The sequence below is a fragment of the Argentina silus genome (assembly GCF_951799395.1).
Source record: "Argentina silus genome assembly, chromosome: X".
Classification (NCBI taxonomy): domain Eukaryota; kingdom Metazoa; phylum Chordata; class Actinopteri; order Argentiniformes; family Argentinidae; genus Argentina; species Argentina silus.
In genome coordinates this window covers 39,809,832-39,827,519 of record NC_139653.1, presented here as the reverse complement: position 1 = coordinate 39,827,519, position 17,688 = coordinate 39,809,832, and the positions used below count along the sequence as shown (strand labels likewise).

Genomic DNA, 17,688 nt, shown 5'->3' with positions numbered 1-17,688 from the left:
CGCCGTGACTTCCGCAATCACATGCTGGAGATGACCTTGTGGGACCAGCCTCGTCTACCCGACGAGGATAGCCTGTTCATGGGAGAGGTACACAACACACGCACACAAGCATGCACACACACTCACACACACACACACACACACACACACACACACACACACACACACACACACACACACACATATAGACACACAGACAAATGCCAGCACACGCACAGTATATGCACATTGGACACACATTCGCTCGCACATTGTGAGATATTTCACATGCATGCACACGCCCACACAAAGGCACACACACACATACAGACACAGATCCGAGTGTGGGACAAAATTAGCATTTTCATGGGACAGTTATAGAACATACAGTCATTATACACAAACACACACAAGCATACAGTACAAACAACATTGCCTTTGGTTTAACGTGTTGTGTTTTCATGTATTGCTGACTCTGTTGTTTCTAATGCAGATCCTCATAGAGCTGGAGACGGCCCTGTTGGATGACCAGCCTCACTGGTACAAGATGCAGACCCATGACATCTCCTCCATCCCCCTGCCCCACCCATCCCCCTACATGCCACGCAGACACACCCACGCCGACACGCCCAGCAAGAAGCTGCAGCGTAAGTGGCACATAGAGATGGAACAGTAGAGAGGACATTACCAGAGATTGTATACTATACCTTTAAAGAGCCTTTGACATTACATTATAATTGGTAGCAAAAGCGGTCTTTATGACATCAGTCTACTATATCCTGTATATCTGTCTTTGAAGCGGCTCATATAAAGTTGTGTTGTATGTGGTCTGTTTACCCAGCTGTGTGTGTATTTGTGAGTAAGTATTGTATTATGTGCATTATGTGTATGTATGTGCAGTTACAGTATGTCTGTATAAATGTTGTCTGCTTACCCCTGCCTTTCTGTTTGTACCTGTGTGTATGTGCTTGTGTGTGTGTGTGTGTGTGTGTGTGTGTGTGTGTGTGTGTACTGTCGAGCAGGTTCTCAGCGTGTTACAGAGGCTGAGTATGATGAGGGTACTGCAGTAGGGCCTCAAGGTGGGTGGGGGCATAATGGCAATGCTGCTCTCTCACTAAGAGAGCCCTTCCAACTACATTCAATGACCTGACATTGTTCTGTAAATGTCCAAACACTGGGCTTACGTGTGTGTGTGTCCACTTTCACATCCACTTTCCAACCGCAAATAACTTTGATTATTTTCCTTTTCTCATGCATGGTAGAAGAGAAATAGATTAATAGATTAATGGAATACTGTGCTCTTGTTTTTCAAAATAAACAACCCCACTGTGAGCTTCGATAAAATGTTCCTGCGTCATGGAAACTGACATTCAAAAAGCATAATTATTTTCAATAAAAGGTTGTTTTTTTTGTTTTGTTTTGTTTTTCATAATGTGTCTCTTGAAGACCTAAAGAGGTATTGCACCTAAAATACACACGGTTCCATTTAACTATTCAAGCCCACCAACCACTAGTATTTATTTTTTACCCCAGAATGATTGCAGTGAATAGATTCATATGTGGCATATGTCTTGGAACCACACATGCCTGAGACCTGAAGCCTTAGGTTAGCTCCCTAAGATCATGCCTTTAGTTAATTGCTGTCTGAGACGGTCTTGTGGCACCCAGGTAGGAGACCCGGGATTGAACCCCATTGTTCACACATGCTTATTTGAGTACACCAATCACCTACAGTACCAGGTGATGACAATTTGATACTATGGTCAAAACTCACAGGAAGGTGATGTGTTTGTTATTTTGGTAAACAAACAGTGGGTATTCCTCAATTCATCCTGCATGAGTAGTTTTTAGTATGTGAGCTTTTAGAGCAGAAGGCTTTGTGCCTGTCTGTGTTGTATTTGTGTGTGTATGCTAACATTGCCTCTCTCATTGTTTGTATGGTTGTATGGATGTGTGTGTGTGTGCCTGTGTAGCTTCTGAGGGGCGTTCACGGGAGAGGGAGAAGCAGAGGGACCATGCCACCACTCTGGAGGTGCCAGAGCAGCAGAGGACACCCCACCATCGCTCGCGCTCCGTCTCCCCCCACAGAGAGGAACAGGGACGCACCCGCTCACGACCCTCCAATGTACCAGCCCAGAGGTGAGAGTAGAGGAGGTGGGGAGGGGGAAGAAGGACAGGCGAGAGATGGGAGAGAGATGGGAGAGAGCAATGAAGTTGAGGGTGAGATTACATTGAGGAGGGAGGGGTGAGGTGTAAGGCCCACTTAAGATCCCCCCAATGTGCCAGCCCAGAACTGAAAGAGAGTAGGGGGGCAGAGTGAGAGAGACATACAGTACTAGAGGTGAGAGATGAGGCCGACAGAGGAGAAGGGGAGAGACACAAGGAGAGAGAAAGAGACGTGAGGAGAGAAAGCTTTGATGGACACACATTTTTTACGCTCCTCCTTATACAGAACAAGCAGTGCTGCCAATATTGCTATTACTGCCACTGCCAACATAGCCAGCACTCACTGTAGACTGTAACCCCGGCTGAACACCTTGCTCTCTCTGTGCGCCCCCACCCCCACCCCCACCCCCACCCCCACCCCCACCCCCTCCCTCCCGTCTCTGGTGCTTTGTTTCCGTCAACCTCTCTCTCTTTCTCTCTCCGTCCATGTCTCTTCACATCCATCTCCCTCACCCCCCACCCCCAATTCCTTCCCCCCCCCCCCTCTCTTTCTCTCTCTCTCTCTTCCCTCTTAGGAGTTTGGATGATGAGATCCATCATGACCGGCGGTCTCGATCGCCAACCCGCTACTACGACTCTACTCGAGGACACCCCCAGGAGGAGGAGTACATAGATGACAGGTAAAAGTCATTGAGAATATATAAATAACTGGATGAAGTGAACTACTGACCGCCCAATGGATTCCAACGAGAGATGCAATTGTCACGGTAAATCCAGGAAATGCTGTTAATGGGTGCTGCCATAGCGTTCATAGCGACATCTGATTGGTGGCACGAGCCTTGGCACCAACACAGGCACAGGTGCATTTCTGTGTTTTTCTGACCTGCACAGTTCACTTATTTGGCCAGATGGAATACAAAGTTGAACATGGGTTTTAATGGGGAAACATGTTTTTTGGCACCAGCCATTGCAGTGCCGTGAAGTTCCCCCCACAGCCACATGGCATAGCCGGCAAAATTGCTCCACTGGTAAAAGTGTGTGTCTGTGTGTCTGTGTGTCTGTGTGTCTGTGTGTGTGTGTGTGTGTGTGTGTGTGTGTGTGTGTGTGTGTGTGTTTGTGTGTGTCACCTGTCCCAAAGCTTGGTATGACATGGTATAACTGGCTTCAAAATCTCTGCAAGATTGATCCCCTGGTAAAAGTGTGTGTGTGTGTGTGTGTGTGTCACACCTGTCCCAAAAAGTCACACTCCTGGTGCAGCAGCTAGCAGAGTATGCTGGAGTTTGTGTGTGTTTGTGTGCACATCGACACACAATGTTTCTATGAATATCTCCTTAACTGTCCTCTTCTCAACGCTCCAATGAGTATTTGATCTTTTCGTTCTTCCTTTCTCTCTCACTTTCTTCCTTTTTTATCATTTGGCACACTGTTTGGTTAGGACTATGCTTTGGTTTCGGACATGGGGCATATAGTTTGATCTCAGTCATTGTTGTTTGTGACTTTCCAGGATAGGGTGTTATAGGAAGTTATAAGGCGTCATAGCAGCTCTTGGTGTCATGTGTGTACATGAACTGTCCCTGCGTTGTCCGCTGGCTCAGTTCTCTATTCATGTTCTTTCCCTGTGCTCCGGTTTTGCTTCCGTGGTTGATTTCCTCATGTTTCACCCATCCCCATGGTAACCACAGTGAGGTCTTCATGATCCACCAATCAATGCGCGGCAAAAGTGCAGAGTGCCTGCAGAATAAAAGGTAAATCCATGTAATTATTATTATAATAATTATAATCTTTTTTATTATTATAATTATAATAATAATAACTTAATTATAATAATTATTATTACAATTATTTTCATTTAGCATCATCATCATCTTCATAACCCCTCTTTTTCAATCTTCACCCTCATGACAAAGTTATTCCTTCTCTTTTAATTTGTCTGTGTGTGTGTGTGTGTGTGTGTGTGTGTGTGTGTGTGAGTGGTGTGTGTGTGTGTGAGTGGTGTGTGTGTGTGTGTGTGTGTGAGTGGTGTGTGTGTGTGTGTGAAAGAGAGAGAGAGAGAGAGAGAGAAAGAAAGAGAACAAAATAAATAAAGAGAGAGATAGATAGAATGAGAGAGAGAAAGACACTCATGAATAGTGTTCCTCCATTCTATCCATCCTATCCCTGTGACAGTGTCACAGCACACCACACATGTCAACATTGGGACTTTCCACAACATGATGACACCATGTAAAACCTCTGTTGACACTGCCTGAGACTGTACATTGTTGGTCCCCTTAAGTGTGTAGTAATGTACCCCTAACACAAGATGGCACTGCATGATAATCATGCTATAAGCTTTAGAGTGTGAGCCCTTTCCAGGAGAGCACGCACGTACACACACACACACACACACACACACACACACACACACACACACACACACACACACACAAAGAGGTAAGTAAGAGCTGGCATACATGCTTCCATGCCTAGCATGCGCTGCTCTTTTTGCCTTTTAGAGGTAGAGGTAGTTTGGAAATGTCTCTTCTTTTAACTCATCACCCTCAAACATGTTTATCTCCGTCTCCTGCATGCGCACATACACCCCTCATCTCAGGAGATCGTCCAGACACAGTAGCACACTCCCCCCTAAGATGCCCCTCTTAGTCAACGGCATCCACAGGAACATTTACAGGTAAGTGAAAGTAGAGGGAGAGGTTGAGAACTAACCTCCTAACTTTGACCCCATACACACATCACACACAAACACATACATACACACACCACACACAAACACATACATACACACACACTCACATAACAACACACTGTCCCCCTGTCCATTGTCACTCAATCTAGAAATATTTACAAAACAAAGCATTGTGAAAGCCCCCCAAATTGTTCATCAAAAACCATTGGATGTGTGCTGTCCAAGTGAGTATTGTCCATAGTGCTACCACATATACATTATGTACATTCTTTTACTCTTGGCCTCTGTGTGATGTGAAGTTGTTTATTGTTCTGCATGCTATCATTTTTATAATTTGTTGTTGTTGTTGTTGTGACGAGTGAAGTTCTACGCTGCCTGCATGTCTAAAGACAAGCTCAACAGTGCGCTCAAGCTTTGTCACGGCAACTCGCCGCTCCCACACACGCCGAGTACTCAGGTTCACAGACGAGATCACCATTAGGTAAGACACACATACAAACATTCACACACTCATACACACATTCACACTCAAACAGCCTCAGAGACATCCCTAAAACCTACCCCCCCACCCTCTCTCTTCGAATTCCATACCCAGTTCTCCATTGAATATGTGGGATCCCAATACCAGTACCGTGGCATACATTACAGGTCTCTAGTCCTGGAATAGGCACACACACACACACACACACACACACACACACACACACACACACACACACACACACACACACACACACACACACACACACACACACACGCACACACACACGGTGTCCATGACAACCTGACCATCAAGCAACCTGACTACCCCACAACTTGTACCGTGTCATCACGACTCCAACCAACCAACCAACCAATCAGTCACTCACGGTTAAGTTCAGACTAGCATGTCCTTTATGATTTGGTTATCTAACATGACTTTTTTTCTGTTTGTCCATTCTTCTCTTGTGTGTTTCTGTCTCTCCTCCTGTACTCCTCCTGCATTGGATGGCATGTTGTGGGGCTAGTGATCTGCAGCCTTCTCTGGACAGGGTTAGGAGCGCTAGCACCAACTGTCTGACTCCAGATAATCATGTCCCCTCACCAGAGACCGCAAGGTACCAGCCCACTGACCTCTCCCCTCTACCCTACACATTACCTCCTCTCCCCTCTACCCTACACACTACCTCCTCTCCCCTCTACCCTACATACTACCTCCTCTCCCCTCTACCCTACACACTACCTCCTCTCCCCTCTACCCTACACACTACCTCCTCTCCCCTCTACCCTACACACTACCTCATCTCCCCTCTACCCTCTACACTACCTCCTCTCCCCTCTACCCTCTACACTACCTCCTCTCCCCTCTACCCTACACACTACCTCCTCTCCCCTCTACCCTACATACTACCTCCTCTCCCCTCTACCCTACACACTACCTCCTCTCCCCTCTACCCTACACACTACCTCATCTCCCCTCTACCCTCTACACTACCTCCTCTCCCCTCTACCCTCTACACTACCTCCTCTCCCCTCTACCCTACACACTACCTCCTCTCCCCTCTACCCTCTACACTACCTCCTCTCCCCGCTACCCTCTACACTACCTCCTGTCCCCTCTACCCTCTACACTACCTCCTGTCCCCTCTACCCTACACACTACCTCCTCTCCCCTCTACCCTCTACACTACCTCCTCTCCCCTCTACCCTACACACTACCTCCTGTCCCCTCTACCCTACATACTACCTCCTCTCCCCTCTACCCTACACACTACCTCCTCTCCCCTCTACCCTCTACACTACCTCCTCTCCCCTCTACCCTCTACACTACCTCCTCTCCCCTCTACCCTACACACTACCTCCTGTCCCCTCTACCCTACATACTACCTCCTCTCCCCTCTACCCTACACACTACCTCCTCTCCCCTCTACCCTCTACACTACCTCCTCTCCCCTCTACCCTCTACACTACCTCCTGTACCCTCTACCCTCTACACTACCTCCTCTCCCCTCTACCCTCGACACTACCTCCTCTCCCCTCTACCCTACACACTACCTCCTCTCCCCTCTACCCTCTACACTACCTCCTCTCCCCTCTACCCTCTACACTACCTCCTCTCCCCTCTACCCTACACACTACCTCCTCTCCCCTCTCCCCTCTACACTACCTCCTCTCCCCTCTACCCTACACACTACCTCCTGTACCCTCTACCCTACACACTACCTCCTGTACCCTCTACCCTCTACACTACCTCCTCTCCCCTCTACCCTACACACTACCTCCTCTCCCCTCTACCCTCGACACTACCTCCTCTCCCCTCTACCCTACATACTACCTCCTCTCCCCTCTACCCTACACACTACCTCCTCTCCCCTCTACCCTCTACACTACCTCCTCTCCCCTCTACCCTCTACCCTACATACTACCTCCTCTCCCCTCTACCCTACACACTACCTCCTCTCCCCTCTACCCTACATACTACCTCCTCTCCCCTCTACCCTACATACTACCTCCTCTCCCCTCTACCCTCTACACTACCTCCTCTCCCTTCTACCCTACACACTACCTCCTGTACCCTCTACCCTACACACTACCTCCTCTCCCCTCTACCCTCTACACTACCTCCTCTCCCCTACATACTACCTCCTCTCCCCTCTACCCTACACACTACCTCCTGTACCCTCTACCCTCTACACTACCTCCTCTCCCCTCTACCCTCTACACTACCTCCTCTCCCCTCTACCCTCTACACTACCTCCTCTCCCCTCTACCCTACACACTACCTCCTCTCCCCTCTACCCTACATACTACCTCCTCTCCCCTCTACCCTCTACACTACCTCCTCTCCCCTCTACCCTACACACTACCTCCTCTCCCCTCTACCCTACACACTACCTCATGTACCCTCTACCCTACACACTACCTCCTGTACCCTCTACCCTACACACTACCTCCTCTCCCCTCTACCCTCTACACTACCTCCTCTCCCCTACATACTACCTCCTCTCCCCTCTACCCTACACACTACCTCCTGTACCCTCTACCCTCTACACTACCTCCTCTCCCCTCTACCCTCTACACTACCTCCTCTCCCCTCTACCCTCTACACTACCTCCTCTCCCCTCTACCCTACACACTACCTCCTCTCCCCTCTACCCTACACACTACCTCATGTACCCTCTACCCTACACACTACCTCCTGTACCCTCTACCCTCTACACTACCTCCTCTCCCCTACATACTACCTCCTCTCCCCTCTACCCTACACACTACCTCCTGTACCCTCTACCCTCTACACTACCTCCTCTCCCCTCTACCCTCTACACTACCTCCTCTCCCCTCTACCCTCTACACTACCTCCTCTCCCCTCTACCCTACACACTACCTCCTCTCCCCTCTACCCTACATACTACCTCCTCTCCCCTCTACCCTCTACACTACCTCCTCTCCCCTCTACCCTACACACTACCTCCTCTCCCCTCTACCCTACACACTACCTCCTCTCCCCTCTACCCTACATACTACCTCCTCTCCCCTCTACCCTCTACACTACCTCCTCTCCCCTCTACCCTACACACTACCTCCTCTCCCCTCTACCCTACATACTACCTCCTCTCCCCTCTACCCTCTACACTACCTCCTCTCCCCTCTACCCTACATACTACCTCCTCTCCCCTCTACCCTCTACACTACCTCCTCTCCCCTCTACCCTCTACACTACCTCCTCTCCCCTCTACCCTACACACTACCTCCTCTCCCCTCTACACTACCTCCTCTCCCCTCTACCCTACATACTACCTCCTCTCCCCTCTACCCTCTACACTACCTCCTCTCCCCTCTACCCTCTACACTACCTCCTCTCCCCTCTCCCCTCTACACTACCTCCTCTCCCCTCTACCCTACATACTACCTCCTCTCCCCTCTACCCTACACACTACCTCCTCTCCCCTCTACCCTCTACACTACCTCCTCTCCCCTCTACCCTACACACTACCTCCTGTACCCTCTACCCTACACACTACCTCCTCTCCCCTCTACACTACCTCCTCTCCCCTCTACCCTACACACTACCTCCTCTCCCCTCTACCCTACACACTACCTCCTGTACCCTCTACCCTCTACACTACCTCCTCTCCCCTCTACCCTACACACTACCTCCTCTCCCCTCTACCCTACACACTACCTCCTCTCCCCTCTACCCTACACACTACCTCCTCTCCCCTCTACCCTCTACACTACCTCCTCTCCCCTCTACCCTACACACTACCTCCTCTCCCCTCTACCCTCTACACTACCTCCTCTCCCCTCAACCCTACATACTACCTCCTCTCCCCTCTACCCTACACACTACCTCCTGTACCCTCTACCCTACACACTACCTCCTCTCCCCTCTACCCTCTACACTACCTCCTCTCCCCTCTACCCTCTACACTACCTCCTCTCCCCTCAACCCTACATACTACCTTCTCTCCCCTCTACCCTACACACTACCTCCTCTCCCCTCTACCCTACACACTACCTCCTCTCCCCTCTACCCTCTACACTACCTCCTCTCCCCTCTACCCTCTACACTACCTCCTCTCCCTTCTACCCTACACACTACCTCCTGTACCCTCTACCCTACACACTACCTCCTCTCCCCTCTACCCTACACACTACCTCCTCTCCCCTCTACCCTACACACTACCTCCTCTCCCCTCTACCCTACACACTACCTCCTGTACCCTCTACCCTACACACTACCTCCTCTCCCCTCTACCCTACACACTACCTCCTCTCCCCTCTACCCTACACACTACCTCCTGTACCCTCTACCCTACACACTACCTCCTCTCCCCTCTACACTACCTCCTCTCCCCTCTACCCTACACACTACCTCCTCTCCCCTCTACCCTACATTAAGATGACCAGATACTTGCTATGTTCTCTCACCATCATTAACTCACTGACATCCTCTTTTTACCGTACCTCCTTTACCCTACCTATTTTCCTCTCTGCCTCTAACAACTCTAACAACTAAGGCTAGCCCTGCCCCCTTGCCCCTAACCCTCCGTTGTTTGCAGATCCTAAGAAACCGGCAAGGTGCAACAAATATGGTGATATCTCCACCTTACTCTCAGACGGGGTCAGTGGCTCCTCTGCGATATTGTCTCTGCAGCCAGACCCTATTGGCCTAATATCGCTAACACCTATCCAATCCCTTGAGATCTGCAAAGACCAGTTGAGTTAGGCACCAGGGGAAGAGCTACTGATAGTTTTCCGGCTATGCTTTTCTTCTCTTTGGTGTCTGGTGGTTATCAAAGCTACTCCCCCTCCCTCAACTCTCTCTTTCTGGGTTACCGTTAGCTATGGAACTGTTTATCACTTTATGTTCAAATATCCCCTCTTATGGTTTTATATTAGCCACGCCTAGTTCGTCAAAGATGTTCACCTCGGCACAGAAATTACCTGATGTTATTGTAATGGTGGAGTGGTGGCATTTGTTGCATGGTGTCCTAAATGCAATAGTGTGTGTATTGGTGAAAATGTCAATCTGTTGGTGTCATAACTGCTTTAGTTGCAGCAACTGTAGTCTTTGGTAATGGTTTGTATGGCTTTTGATTAGTAGTGGAGCAGTGTCTGAAAGATCACATTCTTTTGTGGAATAAACTTTTATCATGTGGTCTTTGGTCAGTCTGTATTTCCACTCCTCAATGGTTAACATGGATTTGGAGAATTGTGTTGTCTACTGGCAAATCCTACCTGGAAAACTACCTTGCACCACACCAACAAGGAAGAGTACTACACACAATACAATGATGCAGAATATAAGCCCCATTTAAGTACAGGTGAACCATGATGCATGTGTTTCTCTGTCTGTCCACCGGGGCATTGCGGGTCTTAGGTGCTCCCAGTCTCTACCCCGCAGACGCCCTGCCAGTCCGAGGATTCTAATCCAACATGCCTCCCCCGAAGATGACAGGTACCCCCCTACCCCTACCGCTTCGACCCCCCAACACCCTGCTGCAGCTAACCCCAGCTCTAACCCCCATGCCAATACTAAACCCCAATAGCTAACTGCTAACCTAACCGCTGAACCTATTTGGTTCCCTACCTCTATCCGTTATTGCTATGGCTCCCCTTGAACACTGCCTGACCTTTTTGAGATCGGGTTTGTAGTGTTACCTCAAGGTCGGTAAAGTATATGCTATGAACGTGAATGTATCATGTTGATCGCTGGAGACTTTTGATTTGCTGGTCTGACAAAAGGACAGCTCATCTCACTTGTCTCCAGTTGGTCTGGTTGTTATGTATACTGCTGTGTATGGCCAGAGGGTGGCAGGCTGGTTTATTAGCGTGTTGGTCCATTGCCTTTGTGTCTTTTTTTGGCTTTAGTTTGTTCCTGAGAACAGCTTGTTCCTCACTGTGGCTTGTAGTTTGTGTTCTAGAATCCTGCGGTGTGTCATTTGTGTAATTTGTTCTGGAATCTTGCAGCATATAGTTTGTGTTCAAGAACCTGTCAGCTAGTACTCAGCATATAGTTTGTGTTCTCGTTTGTTTCTAGTTTGTATCTAGAAACTACATTCTACAGTATGTAGTTCATGTTTAATATGGTTACTGTACTGTGTGTTGTAGTATGCTGTATGTAGTTTGTGTTCTAAAATCCTGCATTGTGAAGTTTGTATTCTGGAATCCCTGCGGCCTCTGCCTCATGCTCAAAATCCCTGTGCTATGTATCAATTAGCTTGCAGGTTTTAGCCTTTATAAAATGATCTGTGAAGCTTTTGTTTGTCTACCTTCTTGCATCGCCAAATTAGTGTGTGTTTGTGTTTGTGTTTGTATGCCTGTGCGTGTGCGTGTGAGTGTTTGTGTGTGTGTGTGTGTGTGTGTGTGTGTGTGTGCGTCTGAGTCTGTGTGTTCCACTGTGTGCATATCTTATCATGTCTTATCATCACCCTCTTGTCTGTGGCGTGAATGGAGCAGATGGAAGCTGGAGCCTCTGGTTCCTACTCAGGAGACAGTAAACCACCTCAGTGCAAAGAGGTACACACACACACACACACACACACACACACACACACACACACACACACACACACACACACATTTGATTGTTTGGTGCATGAGTGTGTGATGTTCCCTCATACCATCATTCCATTGGTCTGTGTTCAGTTCATGACGACATATCCAATGAGTCACTTCTCTCACTCACCCAATCTGTTTACCCCTCTCCCATATGCTCATCCCTCCATCCTTTTCTCTTTTTTTCCATTCATCTCTCATCTCCCAGGCATCCGCGGACCCTGGACATACCCTCCTGTCAGATTCTGGGCACGAAGCTCTCTGACAACGACAGGTAAGGAAGGGGACCAACCATAACACACATGCTTTTGTTGACACAAAATCATGAACTGAATCCACTATAGATTCTAATATATGGTCCATTCCTTTTCAAGCCCATCAATTCAGAGGTGAATTGAGCCACGGTTCAATTAATCTCCTAGTTTAATATTATCTACTGTAAATGGAATCGACTTCAACTCCAGATTAAGACTTTTCGCGCAAATCTCCCATTGACATCAATGCGTGAGATTCAGCCCACCCTCACAGACTGTCTATTTACTGGGGTTTCTGATTCACCCCTGGTTCCTCCTCACCTCGCCAAGTCCTCCACAGCGTCTCCATTTCACAACCTCCACACAATCACCACACAACCTCCACACAACCACCACACAACCACCACACCTCCACACAACCACCACACCTCCACACCACCACCACACCTCCACACAACCACCACACAACCACCACACAACCTCCACACAACCACCACACCTCCACACAATCACCACACAACCTCCACACAACCACCACACCTCCACACAATCACCACACAACCTCCACACAACCACCACACCTCCACACAATCACCACACAACCTCCACACAACCACCACACCTCCACACAATCACCACACAACCTCCACACAACCACCACACCTCCACACAACCACCACACCTCCACACAATCACCACACCACCTCCACACAACCACCACACAACCACCACACCTCCACACAATCACCACACAACCTCCACACAACCACCACACAACCACCACACCTCCACACAATCACCACACAACCTCCACACAACCACCACACAACCTCCCCATGGCCCTTTGAGTCAGACTAAGACTCAGTAATATTTTATCAAGCAGACGTAAGTGGACTTTTTTGTTTGTGTTTTGGGTTTCTTTGACTCTCCCCGTCTCCCTCACACGATTGGTGCCGGCTTTAACACGTTTGGCAATGTTTTAGCTTTTCTTTTCTTCTTTTGTCTTGTCTTTCTTTTTCGTTTCATTTCTATCCTATTCTTTCCTTTTTGTTTCTTTCTGCTCCTTTCCACTCTCCTCTTCTTTCCTGTCTCTACACTTCTCTGCATTCCTTGCTCTGGGTGGTGGTGCCCGGTGTGGTCGCGGTGTGTCCCCAGAATAAAACCCACTTCCATCCTGAGGGGCTCGAGAGGACGGGCCCCCCCTCTGCGCCCGCTTGGTAAGGGGACCCCTGGGGGGTCGGCCCCAGGCTCACCCCATCCACACAGGTGCTCACCCCCCCTCCTCTCTGACCCCCGGGTTCTGGAGGAGCAAGCCGAGAGAGAGCTGTCGCGTCCCTCCTCTGTGATTCTCACTCCCTAAGTCTTAGCTCCCTGATGCTATGCTTCGGTTTTGTCGCGTGCGTGCGTGCGTGCGTGCGTGCGTGCGTGCGTGCGTGCGTGCGTGCGTGCGTGCGTGCGTGTGTGTGTTTACTTAAAACTTCCTGAAGCTTTTATGCCTGTTTTTACATGTGTGTAACTCTTTGTATATGTCCCACTCTAGCCTCTTGATGCCACATAGCTAAATATTAGCAGCTCTTTTGTCATTACCTCTCACAATCCCACTGTGAAGGGGGATGTTGTCCCTAGGCTGTCAATAGAGACGTAAATTATTAATTTATTATTGATTTATTTCTGTAAATTATATTTCCTTTAAATGGTGAAAAGTGTTGCCATGACACTTGTTGGAGGACTGAGGGGGAGGGTCTTTGTAAATGTACCCGTCAAGAAAACTAAAGAAGAAAAAGAGCAGGCATGGGCCTTGACCGATCGTTCATACTACCGAATGATTACTAAAGTACGAAGTATATACTAACCATACTACATACCATATAGGCCATACTGTTTAGTAAAAATGTATGCAGTAAGCGACAACTTTCAACATACTATATCTCATTCATACTGACAAATCATCGCAGCTCAACCATGTTGTTCACGGTAATTGGTTCAATTTCTCTACAGCCTACCGTTATTACCTGCTCCATTGAATTGTGGGACTAAAATCTGTAAGTACCTCCTGAATAGTGTGCAGTGAATTCATACTACATGGAAATGCAAATCTAATATGACATCCTGGTATTTTTTAAATACTCAATTTCGGCACATTTCCATACTAAAAAGCGTTCTAATCTTGAATACTGAAAATGTCTACGACATAGGTTGCAGTGTGAATGTTCGGTCATGGCCACACTCATAATGCCCCAAAAAATGTTTTTGCTGCTGTGTTGTAAGTTGAGTTCCAATACAACATCACATCTCAGTTTTATATTTTGCCATTAATGTAACAAAATATGTCATCAGCACATAATAATTGTGAAGTCATCCCGGAAAGTGCCAAAGAAGAACGTGACATCAAGTAGGGATGGCAAAAATATGTCACTAGCACATGAATGGCATATCTCTCCCTGATACAAATATGCTAACATACCCCCCCCCCCCAAATATTGTCAAAAACAAAAATGCATTTTCAAATATGCCCTACCTGAGCAGCTAAATATGTTAGCACCATAGCTAATATGTCATCGCTATAGAACTGTGTATCTAATCAAATAAATGCACTGAGTATGTTGAATGCTTATGGTACAGTATGTTGAATGCTTATGGTACTGTCATGGTGTTGAAACCAGATATTGGTCGTTGAAGGATTTCAATTCAGGGATTCATCCTGTGCTACATCTCTCTCTGATCTCTTTCTCACAGTCCCTTTTCTCTGTTTCTCTCTCTCTCTTCTGTCTGTCTGTCCCTCTCTCTCTCTCTGTCTTTGTCTCAGGGGTCACCTCCATGGTGGTGCGTCTCTCTCCTCCTCAGTGACCTCCTCATCAGCCCGCAGGGGAAGGCAGCTCCCACAGGTCCCTGCAAAGAGCAGCACTGTAGAGCAAGGTGTGCACAGTAAAGCATGCATGCATATACTGTACTAGTGTTGATATACTGTTGAGTGTTTTTTTTTCTTCATCTGTGTGTGTGTGTGTGTGTGTGTGTGTGTGTGTGTGTGTGTGTGTGTGTGTGTGTGTGTGTGTGTGTGTGTGTGTGTGTGTGTGTGTGTGTGTGTGTGTGTTTTAGCCCTCGCAGCAGAAGAGCGTGTTCGTCAGCTACCGATGAAGGTGCACTACAGAGGCTCGGCTCCCTCCACCTCCAGCCAGGACCTGGATAGGGCGATCAAGAGCAAACGAGAGGTCAGTCACGTCATCGGTCCTGTTGACATGATGGCCGTGCTAGAATGGACACATACAGTCAGACCTGAACAGAGAGAGAGAGCTATTAGTCATTTGCCAAGTCTTACGGTAAGGTTGTGCATTATTTCTTATTTCATATTGTTCAAAAATGTGTGTGTAGTTGCTGGGCAAACTAAATCAAGTACACCTAAAGTATTTGAAAAGAAAGCAAATTTGGTGGCTAGGAATTACAAGAAGTGTCATTATTGAGCGGTAACGCTTTGGGAAGACAGTGGTTTCATTTTGCTATCATATTAGACATACATAGTAGTTATATGCATTTCTCTCTCTCTCTCCCTCCCTCCCTCCCTCCCCCTTTCTCCTCTAGCTGTATAAGGACCAGAGGCGGAGCTTTGAGAACGTATCCCACAAGTCCTCAGACAGTGATGTCAGCGACCAGTCAGCCATCTCTCGCACCAGCAGTGCCTCTCGCATCAGTAGCACCAGCTACATGTCTATACAGTCAGAGAGACCCCGGAACCGCTTCAGGTAACACACACACACACACACACACACACACACACACACACACACACACACACACACACAGTCAAATACACATACACAGTTGCAGAGCTACATGTATGTACAAAATACTATGCAGACACATGCAGCCTCACATACAGACACACTGCATGATTGCCCTCTCTGGTAAGGCACTGGCACTGAGCAGTGTGTATGTGTGTGCATGTGCGTTTGTGCGTCTGTGTAGCCGAGCTATGCGTGTGACGGGCCGGAGTATGATAAAGAGTACCAGCGTGAGTGGGGAGATCTACGGCATGGATCACACGGACGGCAGCCAATCAGACACGGCGCTGGGCACCCTGGGGGGAGGGGGCAAGAAGCGCCGCTCCAGCCTCAGCCAACGGGTGGTGGCCATCGTTGGGCTGCCCTCCCGACGCAGCAGGAGCACCTCGCAGCTTAGCCAGACAGGTAACGCAGACAAACAGACAGACAGAAAGACAGGTAACGCAGACAGACAGAAAGACAGCCAGACAGGTAACTCAGACAGACAGAAAGACAGCCAGACAGGTAACGCAGACAGACAGACAGACAGAAAGACAGGTAACGCAGACAGACAGAAAGACAGAAAGACAGGTAACTCAGACAGACAGAAAGACAGCCAGACAGGTAACTCAGACAGACAGAAAGACAGCCAGACAGGTAACGCAGACAAACAGACAGACAGAAAGACAGGTAACGCAGACAGACAGAAAGACAGCCAGACAGGTAACTCAGACAGACAGAAAGACAGCCAGACAGGTAACGCAGACAGACAGACAGACAGAAAGACAGGTAACACAGACAGACAGAAAGACAGCCAGACAGGTAACTCAGACAGACAGAAAGACAGCCAGACAGGTAACTCAGACAGACAGAAATACAGCCAGACAGGTAACGCAGACAGACAGAAAGACAGCCAGACAGGTAACTCAGACAGACAGAAAGACAGCCAGACAGGTAACGCAGACAGACAGAAAGACATCCAGACAGGTAACGCAGACAGACAGAAAGACATCCAGACAGGTAACGCAGACAGACAGAAAGACATCCAGACAGGTAATGCAGACAGACAGACAGGCAGAAAGACATCCAAACACACAGACATGCAATGCAGACAGACAGACTGAGATAGACTGGTCTACAAGGATCCTTTCCCTCCACAAATCTGTCAACCTGTTTTTAAAAAATAAATAAAAATAAATGTTATTGTGTGTTTTCTGTGTGTTTGTGCAGAGGCGGCAGCGAGTAAGAAGGCTGGCAAGGTGGGCAAGGCGGGCAAAGCGGGCAAGGCTGGCAGCAGTACGGTCCAGAGGAGCCAGGAGACGGGCATGGCTGTGGAGTACCCACGCAGTGCCATGAACCGTCAGGCCAGCCGAGACTCCACCGATGGCAGCATGAACAGCTACAGCTCTGAGGGGAAGTCAGTACACAGACACATGCATGCATACACATAAATGCATGCCTGACACACCCATTGCACTCATTGGCAGAAACATACACCTAACTGCCTTTCTGTCATTAGTTCTCAACTGCCTCTGTCATTGCATCCGTAGTAAAAGTGTCAGTAGTGTGATTATTGTAGAAGTCTTTGCAAGTCCAACCCTACCTGACTGTCTTCCACATTTCTCTGTATTCTAGTTTGATCTTCTCAGGGATGAGGCTGGGAGCTGACAGTCAGTTTAGTGACTTCCTGGATGGTCTTGGCCCCGCCCAGTTGGTGGGCCGGCAAACATTGGCAACACCCGCCATGGGTGAGTGACATGCGATACTGATAACCAAACATGATGCCGTATAACCATATCACCTTTGC

At 48.4% G+C, this 17,688-nt stretch overlaps 1 protein-coding gene across 1 annotated transcript in view; it reads left to right on the top strand.

The window, feature by feature from the left end:
* Positions 1 to 17,688, top strand: part of LOC310823050 (regulating synaptic membrane exocytosis protein 1-like) — a gene marked incomplete at its 5' end in the record, with an annotated part of 48,684 nt that overhangs the window by 27,971 nt on the left and 3,025 nt on the right. The window contains 15 exons of the mRNA XM_083695729.1: positions 1 to 87; positions 473 to 626; positions 1,953 to 2,118; positions 2,721 to 2,825; positions 3,828 to 3,890; positions 4,739 to 4,816; positions 5,839 to 5,928; positions 10,695 to 10,772; positions 12,081 to 12,146; positions 14,933 to 15,042; positions 15,223 to 15,335; positions 15,703 to 15,863; positions 16,087 to 16,307; positions 17,112 to 17,298; positions 17,517 to 17,629. The exon at positions 1 to 87 is cut by the window's left edge and continues 85 nt beyond it. Coding sequence (XP_083551855.1) covers positions 1 to 87; positions 473 to 626; positions 1,953 to 2,118; positions 2,721 to 2,825; positions 3,828 to 3,890; positions 4,739 to 4,816; positions 5,839 to 5,928; positions 10,695 to 10,772; positions 12,081 to 12,146; positions 14,933 to 15,042; positions 15,223 to 15,335; positions 15,703 to 15,863; positions 16,087 to 16,307; positions 17,112 to 17,298; positions 17,517 to 17,629 — 1,792 coding nt within the window. The remainder of the gene's footprint in view (positions 88 to 472; positions 627 to 1,952; positions 2,119 to 2,720; positions 2,826 to 3,827; positions 3,891 to 4,738; positions 4,817 to 5,838; positions 5,929 to 10,694; positions 10,773 to 12,080; positions 12,147 to 14,932; positions 15,043 to 15,222; positions 15,336 to 15,702; positions 15,864 to 16,086; positions 16,308 to 17,111; positions 17,299 to 17,516; positions 17,630 to 17,688) is intronic.